Source organism: Myotis myotis, unplaced genomic scaffold (assembly GCF_014108235.1).
Source record: "Myotis myotis isolate mMyoMyo1 unplaced genomic scaffold, mMyoMyo1.p scaffold_m19_p_3, whole genome shotgun sequence".
Taxonomy (NCBI): Eukaryota; Metazoa; Chordata; class Mammalia; order Chiroptera; family Vespertilionidae; genus Myotis; species Myotis myotis.
In genome coordinates, this window is record NW_023416335.1 from 41,508,275 (window position 1) to 41,520,626 (window position 12,352).

The 12,352-nt window shown below is 41.7% G+C and overlaps 1 protein-coding gene across 5 annotated transcripts in view; it reads left to right on the forward strand.

Moving 5' to 3' along the window:
- The window catches only part of ABCC4 (ATP binding cassette subfamily C member 4), a 226,675-nt gene that overhangs the window by 187,991 nt on the left and 26,332 nt on the right, over positions 1–12,352 (forward strand). For 4 of the 5 annotated variants that reach the window (XM_036297851.1, XM_036297853.1, XM_036297852.1 and 1 more), the window contains one exon: positions 2,295–2,450. In XM_036297851.1, coding sequence (XP_036153744.1) covers positions 2,295–2,450 — 156 coding nt within the window. Of the gene's footprint in view, positions 1–1,675; positions 1,764–2,294; positions 2,451–12,352 lie in introns of those variants that run through there. The other variant, XM_036297856.1, reaches the window with a different exon arrangement.

The window sequence follows — 12,352 nt, forward strand, 5'->3', positions numbered from 1 at the left end:
TGTACGCCAATTACCATGTTTCTCTTTTATTAGATAGGATATTCATATTAATCCCATTTTCTTTAAATATATGAGCTAATATCTTAAGAAAACACACGCACACACTCACGCACGTGTGCATCCAGAAAGAAAATACTTAAACATCTTAAGAATGATTTTATTCAAGTGCTAGGATTACTGCTAGTATATATTTACCTTCAAATTTACTCTCAGTGATTATGATTAAGAAAAGTGTTGGTTTTATTTTGTTTTTTACGTGGTAATGCAGCCTTGCACACAGGTGAGGTCTGGGCATTGTAATGAGGGGATTGGGGTCATGACACATTGCAGAAGTAGAATCTTCAGGGCCATGCCAGTGTTGGAAAGGGCTACAAATAAGGTGAATGTTCTGAGCCCGTGAGCCTGGAAAAGAGTCAGGGGGGTGAAGGGGGGATGTCAGGAAGGGGAGCAGCTGTTGTGAGGGGGCATTGGGTATTGATCGTGTTGAATTGGATGTATGAAGAGAGACTCGGGAAAAAGTCCAACACTCTGGTGTCGGTCCTCAGACCAACCTTAGCAGTTGCAAAGCAGCTAAAAGAAGATTGTCTCTTTGGTATTATGAGTTTAAACGTACTGACTGGGGACAGTCTCCATGGGCAATTGGTAAAACCCACAGGTGGCCTGTGAAAGACTCCAGCTTAGTTTTTTTTAAACAATTTTTTATTGATTAAGGTATTACAAATGTGTCTTTATCCCCCCCATTGTCTCCTCATTCCCCCAGTCTTGCCCTCACCCTCACCCCCTGTTGTCTGCGTCCATCGCTTATGCCTATATGCATGCATGCAAGTCCTTTGGAGAGAGCATCCAGCTTAGTTTTGATGACCGGCCAGCAGAGAGAAACAGAGGTGGGTTTTCTTTGAATGGCCATTTTCTTATCATCCTCACTCTAGTTTGGAGCTCCTGATCCTATGATCCTGAGCCTCAGCCGGGCAATAAATTCTTTTTTGAAATGCCATTATTGATTTTACAATTAAGCTTTGAATCTTTGGAGGTATTCAAATGAGAAAATACAGACAGTTCCCCCCATATAATCAGTGCTCAGAAAGGTTTAGTTCTTCTGTGTTTAAAGCTGTGAGTTTTTAAAGTCTAGTGAATTAACTTAGTGATTGAAAACATATCTTATGCCCCTCATTGATTCCAGATTCCTAAATAGAGATATCATCTCCTGGGAAGCTCCCACCAAGGAATTTTCAGTTGGGCAAGCTCCTTGCTTTAAAAACACACATAAAAACTACCACCCCCCCCCCCCAACAAACAACCAACAGAACAATAACACACACACAACAGTTTCTGCATACAGATTTAAAAGCACACAGCTAAAATCCAGTTTTTACAATACTGTTTCATTCCTGACCAGCATTCTATTGATTCTTTGATCTTATTGTCAGTTTACTTAATTTCTCTCTGCTTTGGTTTTAATAACTAGACTGATACTTGACATGTTTCTTTCCCAAGGGGCAATTTATAACTATTAATTGGTTTGTAAAATGCCTTTTGAACTATTTAGATGAAAGGCCTCATATAAATAGCAAATGTTTCTTGTGTTGTTGTTGTTGTTGATTTCATTATGTGTATTTTGACTACTTGCTACTTGCTGTCTTTTAAGATACTGAAACCTACATTTTAAAATTTTCAGATCTTTCCTTTCAAGAACAAACATAACCAGATATTTAACATCCAGAAGTGATTTAGTTTCTTTACCAAACAGTAATTCCTCTTAAAAGGTAGGACCTGGGAAAAAACGAATACTTGTTTATGTATAACACTTCTGACTTGACTTGTTGGCACCACAATAAAAGTATCCAAGAAATTCTCAAGGTTCAAAATACCCAGACACAGGAATAAAGCGAATTTAAACCTGACTTCTTATTGACCACATAGAAGTCGACTGGCTTTTCATCGCCAGGAGGTTGAGTCTCTTATTTTTCACTTTTCTTTGGACAGAGAAGAAAACCACCAGCCACCCCAAAGGACATTTGTCAGTGTCTGACATTTTTGGTTGCCACAGTTTGGGGGGTGCTACTGGCATCGAGATAGATAGAACCCCAGGATTCTGGCAAACATCGTATAAAGCACAGGACAGCCACTGTCACACAACAAAGTGTCATCTGGCCCAAAATGCGGACAGTATCCATGTTGAGAAATCCAGACAACATTCAGTGTAGAACTTAATTCATCTTCATCCACTGGGATTTCTCCTCAGTCTGTTGCATAGTGTGTGTTTTTTTTTAAATCTTGCCTGGATTTCTTTGCAGGTTGGCATTGTGGGAAGAACAGGAGCTGGAAAAAGTTCCCTCATCTCCGCCCTTTTTAGATTGTCAGAACCCGAAGGTAAAATTTGGATTGATAAGATCTTGACAACTGAAATTGGACTTCACGATTTAAGGAAGAAAATGTCAATCATACCTCAGGTATGCAAATCAGAGCATTCTCACATGATCTTTTTATAAGGGCACCTAAGTTTAATTGCTTTTAATTTTATTACTGTTTAAAAGTGAATTAAAGGGGTGATCCATTCCCCCAAGTAGAGCATATTTTTAACAGCAGGTATTTTTAACTGATATTTTATATTAATCAGTTGACCAGTTTTATTTGTTTGTTCATTTGGGGGTGTGTGTGTGTGTGTGTGTGTGTGTGTGTGTGTGTGTATGTGTGTGAACGAGAGAGAGAGAGAGAGAGAGAGAGAGAGAGAGAGAGAGAGATTGAGATTGAATAATTTACTCAGGTAGATTTCTGAACTCAAACTTCCCCAAATTCCCAATTTTATCTACTGGCTAGAGGACTGGTTAATGAAATTTGTGTACGGGTGAGGTCCCTAGGCCTGGCTGGTGATCAGGGCCTATCGGGGCTGCCTCACCCAGTCCCCATTGGGGCCGGGCTGGCTGCGGCCTGCTGGCTGCTGTCTGGGGCCTGGGGGCCTGCCGGCTGCCAGACAGGGCCTGCGGGATCAGGGGAGGGACCGGGGTGGTTGGCTGACCATAGGAGGTTGGCTGTGGGAGCGCACTGACCACCAGGGGGCAGCTCCTAATTTGAGCGTCTGCCCCCTGGTGGTCAGTGGGCATCATAGCAACTGGTTGACCCATTGTTCCTGTCATTTGGGTCGTCCAGTTGTAAAGGTCTCTTAGGCTTTTATAGATAGATAGATAGATAGATAGATAGATAGATAGATAGATAGATAGATAGATAGATAGATAGATAGATAGATAGCCACATAATTCTGAGAACAAAATGAAAAATGGTTTGTTTAGCACTTGAGGGGTTTTTATAGGAAAACATAGGTTTTAAATGACTTAATGATGGCATTTTGCAGCAGGAAATAAAGCTACCTTTTCAAAACTGGTCATCTCCATGGAGGCTTTCCTGTGAAACTGTATGGCTTTGAGAATTTTGGAGTGCATAGGGACTTTGGGGAGACTTTTAGAACTCTAGCCATTAGTAAATGATGCAGGCCAGGGAGGCTGTGCAGCGTAGTGAGCAAGAGCATCAGACGAGGAATTCCATCTCTGTGCACCTCAGTTTTCTCTCCAGTACAAGGCTGCTAGCAATACCAAGTCCCAAAGCTGCTGTGAGGACTAAATAGGTAAGTGCCTGTGGAGTGGTTCACCTGCTGTGATGATGGAGGGTTGAATTGACCCTTGTCCAGAGCTCTAATTGTTTCCTTTTACTCTGCTTCTTAATACAAGCATGGCCTCAGGCAGTGTTCTAGAGATGGGTTATATGCACAGTAGGAGCTCCTGTCATGCCTATGGTTCATCCACTCAACATAAATGCATAGAGTATGTATTGAGCAATTGCTGTCCTCTAGTATATAGCCAAGGGCAGCATAGGCCCTGTAGCCACTGGCCTGAGGCGTCTTCCATCCTGCCCTCTGCTTTGACACTTAATACATATTCAGCTTTATACTTGCTGATTATTTTTAAATTTAAGGTTTTTGTTTAGTTTTACACTGTAATCATCTGGCCATCAAGGGAAGCTGAGGAAAAACACATAACTTGTTGAGGTGAGAAACACAGAGAAGAGATGAGACAGAAAGAGCCAGGACAGTCGGCTTCCTGCATGTGGGTAGAAAGAGCTCTTAAATGCCTGATCATTAGGAAGCATATAGGACATGGTACCCAAGGGAAGGAGAATGTGGACTTGTGTCTTATGACCGAGTTCAGCTATTGCTACCTACCACTGACCTGTAAACTAATTGAACTTTCTCTGAGTAATTTCAAAATCTATCTATCTATCCCCTTCAGAACCTCATTCAGATGCCAGTTCACACCCCTTAGGTTGACTACTAGTACCTAAAGGAACCAAACAAACAGAAAATAACAAGTGTTGGAAATTATGTAGAGAAATTGGAACCCTTGTGCATGGCTGGTGGGAATATAAATGGTACAGCCACTGTGGAAAGCAGGATGGAGTATCCTCCAGAAATTAAAAATAGACTTATCATATGATTCAGCGATTCTACTTCTGGGTATAAGCCCCAAAGAGTTTTGAAGGGACTTGAAGAGATATCTGTACACCCATACGTTATTCATAATAGCAAAATATAGACGAACTCCACATGTTCATTGATGGATGAATGGATAAACAAAATGTGGAATATCCATGCAGTGGAATATAATTCAGCCTTAAAATGAAGGCAGTTTGGATAGATACTGCAATATGGATGAGCCTTGAGGACATTATATGTGGAATAAGGATAATACTATATGATTCCATTTATATGAGGGACATAAAGTAGTCATATTCATAGAGAAGCCATAGAATGGTGGTGTCCAAGAGGGTAGAGAATAGGGAGTTGTTTAATGAGTACAGGTTCAGTTTTGTTGATGGATGTTTAACAATGTTGAATGTACTGAATCCCTCTGAACTGTACACTTACAAGTGTTTAAGGTAGCCCTAGTCGGTTTGACTCAGTGGCTAGAGGGTTGGCCTGCCGACTGAAGGGTCCCAGGTTTGATTTTGGTCAAGAGCACATGCCTGTGTGTGGGTTCGATCCTCAGTAGGGGTCATGCAGGAGGCAGCCAATCAATGATTCTCTGTCATCATTGATGTTTCTATCTCTCACTCCATCTCCTTTCCTCTCTGAAATCAATAAAAATATATTTAAAAAAATAATAAATAAAAGTGGTTGAGGTAGTCAATTTTATGTGTATTTTACCAGAATGTTAAACAAAATTGTTTTAAAAATAATCCCTTTCAGGAAAAATGGGAAGGAATATTCAGCACATAAAGTCCTGGTATTGAAAGATTCCCTCTAGCTATTAGATTCATGACTTAGTGATTACAGTATAAAATACGAGTTTAAATTCCCGAGTTTTATATTTTGGTTGTACCCATCTCTGAAGTGGGCGAAAGAGATTTACTTAGCAGAAATAATGGGCGTGTCTGTAAAGTACTTTGATATCCTTGGATGAAAGGATCTAGAAACGTGTCCTGTGTTACTTTTAATGCTTCTTAATAAGAAATGGTTGTATGCTTGTGTACATAAAAGAACTGTGTAAATAAAGAAATAACGTTAGATGATTTTTGGCTGTCCCAATAATGTTTTGGAAGCACATCTGAGCAAAGACTAAATATACCTTGACATCACCAGGTTTTGGTTCTGTTCCATCAGTTGCCACCCTACTTTTGAGCATTCTCTATATACATACTCCAGAGAGCGTGCTGACAAAACAGAGCTGAGCTTTGTATCCGTGAAGATAATGATCACCAACCATTGTAAACATAGAACCTTTCTTTATTTTTTTCACTTTATATGCTTTTGTCTCCAAGGCTCAGTGTTTGTTGATTAAAGAAAGGGAGTTAGTAGAGACTGTGTAGTGTATAAAGGGTCCCACAGAATCGTTCACGAGGCAGCCAGGGGTAGAATCTTTGAAAGCGGAGACCCAGTGTCTGTCCTGCTCTGCCTCACAGGAGTGTGTGACCTTGTTGAAGTTGCACGGCCTCCAAGCTTCAGGTTCCTTGTCTTTCAGCCAGTAATTCCTGCCTTGCAGAATTGTTGTGGAGACTGGATGAGAAAATGTTTGGGCTTCTTAGGAATACTCAGTAAATAGTAACTATGATTATTAAGGACTGGGTCACTAGCCTTTTGGTATGTTGCTACTTAAGTAAAAATAGTAACACACTCTGGATGGACTTTGCTCTTTAATGTCTACCTATGTTTTTGTGGTCCTCAGTGATTTTTCTTCATATTCATTATAACATAAGCAAAATTGTTTATATAAATTTAAAGAGTGAAGGGAAAAAGTGGGGGTCAGGGGAGGTGGCGATGTAATGAGAAATCTATCCAATGTTTGTCCCACAAGGAACAACAGGAGAGAGTATCGCTTCTTTTCATCCTGTTTTCTGGCTCCCCTCCCACCACTAGTCTTTTCTGGCCACTGCTCTGTACCCCACTCATACATTGCAGTCCCCCATGGAGATCCCTGCCATTTTTTCCCAGCCCTCCCCACAGTCCCAGCTGTTTCCTACGTCTCCTTGAGAACAGCTATGGCTCTCATTGTTGTGCTACAGTACTTGTTGTAGTTCCTGACAAGTTACACAAGTATTAATAACTAGGGGCCTGGTGCACAAAATTTGTGCAGCGAGGGGGGGGGAGGGCGGGCGGGGGGGAGTGGTCCCTCAATCCAGGACTGCTGGCTCCTAAACGGTGGCCGGCATGCCTGATTGCCCCTAACCATCTGCCTGCCTGCCTGATTGCTCCTAACCACTCGCCTGCCTGCCTGATTGCCCCTAACTGCTCATCTGCCTGCCTGATCGCCCCTAACCGCTTGCCTAACCACTCATCTGCCTGCCTGATCGCCCCTAACCACTCGTCTGCTTTCCTGATCACCCCTAACCACTTGCCTAACCACTCGCCTGCCTGCCTGATCACCCCTAACCACTTGCCTGCTTGCCTGATCGCCCCTAACCGCTCTGCCTGCCTGCCTGATCACCCCTAACTGCTCTGCCTGCCTGCCTGATCACCCATAACTGCTCGCATGCCTGCCTGATCACCCCTAACCGCCTCTGCCTCGGCCCCCGCCGCCAAGGCTTCATCCGGAATGACATCAGGAAGGTCGTTCGGCTGTCTGGTCTAATTAGCATATTACGCTTTTATTATTATAGATAATTTCTAATATTTGTGGGCTCTGTAGCACGTTTTAGTCTCCTTCCTTATCTGACAGATTGAAAAATTGAGGCACAGTGAACTAACCCCACTCACCAATTAAGCAGCAGAGCCAGGATTTTAATTTATTTTTGCAAGATTTCCAACTCCTGCACCTGCATGACTAACGTCTCCACCTGGGACTTGAACACACTATTGACTGCGGTCCACAGTAGAACTGCTACGTATCGTTTTGTGTGCGTGCCACACACACACACACACACACATATCCCAAAACAATATTACTCTGCGCTCTGCAATCTACCTTCTATTATATTCATTCTATGCTTGTTTATATAAAAGACTAAATGGCGATCATGAGGCACAAAATTGATTTCATGATCCATTGGTTTCACATGCAGTTTGAAAAACCCTGCCCCTCATTGTCCCCCTGTGTGGTTGACTTCTAGGTACATGTTATTGCCTCACTAGGAGCCTTGTTCAAGATCCGGATTCTCACAGCATTCCTGCAGCGTTAGCCCCATTTCCAGTGAGGAGCTGAGGCATGGGGAGGTGGCTAGCTGCCCTGAGTCACACAGCTAATGAGCAGCAGAATCCGAACCCAGGACTGTCCAACCCCAGATCTCTCTCTGTATTTTTCAGTGTATGCTTGTTGAACTGAATGATGCCCTCATCAGATATTTTCCCATTTTTTCCTACCACCCCATTCAAAAAGACTTCCCCCTAAACCATAATAAAAATGAATAAATATAGAGCAAAATTGAAAGCTATTTCTCCTCTTGGTGCATCCCTCATTGGCCAGTTTGTTGGTTCTGAAAAACTGAACTGTTTACTTTTGCTGAAAAACTCAAGTCACACTCACCACTAAGGGAAAATGAGTTTAGAAATGGGTTTAATAGTCACTACTTTGTCATGGGCTAGGAAGTATCAGGAGAAGATACTCAAAATCTTACCTTGCGAGAGCTCTTTGCAGTTTCTAACTGGCTGCAGAGGAGAAGTCTGTTGGCCTGGTTACCTGTCTATACTGTGGAAAACTTCCATTGCTCTTCCCCCCAAATGAATAGGAAGCAGTGTTGCTTCTATCCCAACACCCTGACTTAGGGACCCTCAGACTCTGCAAACGGGAAGCCCAGTGCTACCTCCTTGCTTACAGATCTGGTGAGCTAGGCCCACATCCTCTTCCTTGCCTCCCGCTCGCTGTGTGCCATGCACTCCTGTGGTGGTCTCGCTCCTTCAGGGTCATCCCTGTCACTCTTCACCGCACCTTGAGGAGGTCGGAATTGGGAGAGAGGTGACAGCAGCAAAGACCTCCATAGGAACAGAGGCAAGGAAGTGGTGGCATACACAGCCTGGCTAGTCCTGGAGGGAACTTCAGAAAGCACACAGCTGTATTCTTAAAATGTACGCCTCCAATTTGTGTTCAGAATTTCAGGAATAGCAAACAAATAAAAGCACTTTCTTTTAAAAAAATGATTTTTTATTCCTCTCCCGAGGATATTTTTCCATTGATTTTTAGAGAGTGGAAGAGAGAGGGAAAGACAGAGAGAAACATCAGTGTGAGAGAAACACATCAATTGATTGCCTCCTGCATGAGCCCGACCAGGGCCCGGGCCAAGCAGGAGCCTGCAACCGAGGTACATGGTCTTGACCGGAATCAAACCTGGGACCCTTCGGTCCTTAGGCCAATGCTCTACCCACTGAGTGAAACCACCTCGGGCCTAAATAACTTTTTAAAACTGAACAGGTAGCTGAAATGTAGGCGTCCTTTGTACTCATGACCCGAAATAGTTAAAATATGTTCCCCAAAGAGAACACCAAGGTGAGATTATATTCAGGGAGTTGCTTGCTTATCTGAAAGATCTGTAAAAATGGATTTCAAAACTTCTTTGGATGAGTTCTCCACACCTATGCCCTCCTATGGGCATAAAGAAAATGTTTTCAGTTGAAGAGGGATTCCATGCAAATGCAATATTTATGATTGCACCCCAAGGGTTGGCACAGATCAACAGCTATCAACCTCAAACGATTAAGCAGATCCATCTGTTATTTTTATTAGACCTTTATAATCACAGCACACGGTAGGTAATTTTTAGAGTATCACTCTGCTCTTTTGGTATTTCCATTCTGTGGGTTGTCTTCAGCAGGTTGAAAAGGTTCAACAGATCTATCTCTTTAAGACTTCTTCCGTAGTACCTGGTTTTCTTTCCCTTCTTTTTTTTCTTATTGAGAACAGAACTCAAAGAGAGCAGAGGTAGGTATGCTGTTACTCGTAAAGAAATACAACTGGATTCCAGCCTAATGCAGTGGGCCCTTTGTTTCCGACACTGAAGTCTTCATTAAAGCCCCTGGAACTGCTCCCCGTAGCTCCTGACCTTTTTGTATCGAAAGAGGACTTTACACGACTTAAATTCTTTTTCCTTTGTTGGCGAACAATGTCCTTTTCTTCTGAATATGGATGCCGATCAGTTCATTCAGAGGCTACAGGGTTTTAAAAAAAAAAAGAAGAAGAAGGAAGCCAAGAAATAAAGCAACTCCAGGTGATTTTCTCGTAACAGGGAGATGAGCTGCCCTCAATAAAGGTCCTTAGAAATGAAAACGTAGCTCTCGGGACTGGAAGAAGCAGTGGCAGTAGCCAATCCTGAGGATGTATTTTAATAAGAGGGCGGTTTCCTGGTTTGGGACTGAAATGAGGAGTGTAAAGTGTTGTGCTTTATCTGCCGAGTTTGTAACCACTTGTACGGTTTTTGTCTTGGTCCCGGGTTTTAAGTGTCTGAAGGTTAGTGGGTAGGGTTTCTTTTTAGGAGAATGAGAGGCTTGTCTTCCAGTGGTGTGTCCAAAGGTCTAGTAGGCTGATAGGTTCCCATCTTGCAGTGTGTCGAGGGATTATCAATTTACTACACTCAGTGCTCTGATTCAGAGTGGCCTTTTTGGGGTCACACACCTAATATGAACTTGTGTTATGCTAGTAACAAAGGAAAAAAATTACTACTAAATTTGGTACAAAGGATAAAAATAGTGTACCCTTTAAACCAAGATGAAAAACAGGTTTAATACTAATGCTTCATTTAAAATATTATATTTCTTTTTCTAACTGTATCGTGCCAGCTCACTCTTATTAAATGTGGTTTAATTGTGCACCTTCAGGAAAAATTTAGTACTTAGGTTAATAAATTTAGTATATATTTACATGAAGGTTGTGTGTCCTACCATAAATGTCTAACACTAAAATGTTCTGCCTGCAAATATTTTTATAACACTTATTTATAAGATTAGTTTATTAACTTCATTGCTTGGAGGTGGGTAGTTTAAATATTAATTATCATTTCTGATAGGTATTATTTTGACCCTTATCTGCTCCTGCAGTAGTTTCTACTGTGAGCATTTTTATTACCTTTTGAAGATAATATAATGGTTTCTTATTTGACAAGTGGATGAGAGTGCAATGAGTAGAAACCAAAATGAACATGGTGCATAAAACGCATTGGCATATGAAAGCAGACATTGTTAACAAATTGCCAGATAGTTTTAAAGAAAAATATAGCTTTACTCAGTTAAAGTTTTGAGAAATCATTTTTTTATTCAAGTTTTGATTGAAATTTTACTCAATTTATAATATACTAGAGGGCTGGTGCACGACATTCGTGCGCGGGGGCGGGGGGGGGCAGTTCCTGCATTGAGCATCTGCCCCCTGGTGGTCAGTGCATGTCATAGCGACTAGTTGTTCTGCTGTTTGGTCATTTTGCATATTAGCCTTTTATCATATAGGATATTTGGCATGTCTTAAAGAGAAATATTATTATTTTTTAAACTCTTTTCTTTTCATACTGCTAAGTAAACATGAGTAATTGCCTAATACATTCTTTTAGATCTACAGTACAGATTTAAGTGGGGACCCTTTTGCATTGGAAAATGCTTAATTTCTTTTTATGATACTCATCAGTGATTTAGTGATAGTTAGCAGACCCTCCTTAAGGCCTACAGAGTATCTCCGGTCTCTCTCTGTTGGGTTTTTTTTTTTGTTTGTTTCTTTAAATATATTTTTATTGATTTCAGAGAGGGACAGGGAGAGAGAGAGAGAGAGAGAGAGAGAGAGAGATAGAGAGAGAGAGATAGAAAGAAACATCAATGATGAGAGAGAATCATTGATCAGCTGCCTCCTGCACGCCCCTTACTGGGGATTAAGCCCACAACCCTAGCATGTGCCCTGCCTGGGAATCAAACTGGTAACCTTTTGGTGCACAGGATGATGCCCAACCAACTGGGCCATACTGGCCAGGACTTAATGTCTTTTTAATGTAGGATTTTGCTGAGGGATACATGTTGTTTGATGGCCGACCATCTGTGTTCTGCATCCATTTTTCCCTCACCCTTCCTGAAACTAAGACAGTAAGGAGAGAAAGTGTGGGAGGTTCTCTGAGTATCATGCTTCTTCATGGCTAGAGAAGATTAAAGTACCGTCTCTATCTTTCTCTCTGGCTTTTGAGAAGTGAAGAGGAACCGTCCAGCCCCAAATCCAGGCCAGATCCAAGGCTGTTGATTCCCTTGAGTCAAACACTGGTGGGAAAGTCCAATCTCCTCTTGTTCCCAAAGCTGTGCATCTCATTGAAAGTAGCCTGTTGAGCTCTTCTCTGCTGCCCATATTCTTGTGGCCTGGGTTCCTAGAGGCTCTCAAAAGAAAACTTAAACGGCCTACTTATAACTTAGAAGGAGGCATAGTTTTCAAGAGTAAATTAATTGTGGTTCCTCCCAAAGCCGGTGAAGAGGAAGAGCTATTTAAATAAAAATAATTTCATTATGACGCACATCACACAATGGGTTTCAGGTTATCCAGCCCTTGCAGTTAATAACAAAGTTCTATGAGTCATGAAATCCTGATGCACAGACAAGATAACATGGGGTTTGCTGATGCAAATCAGAGGTGATCTCTTTATGAATAGAGGTGTCATTGGCCCTATTAGTTTACCTTCTCTTAGGACAAAAAACAGGTTGTCCCATTCAAACAGATAGAGAGATTCCCAATCCTGAAAGTTTGGTTTCCCAAAAGAGAAAATATCCTAGTTTATTCTTCTGTGCAAATGTGAAAATATTTAACAGTTTTGCTTTGAGGCACAAATTTCAACACAGATTCCAGTATCACACCACACCTGGATTGACAATTAATTTATGTTCTCCTGATGTAACCTCAAATAATTTATATTCTCATTTTTT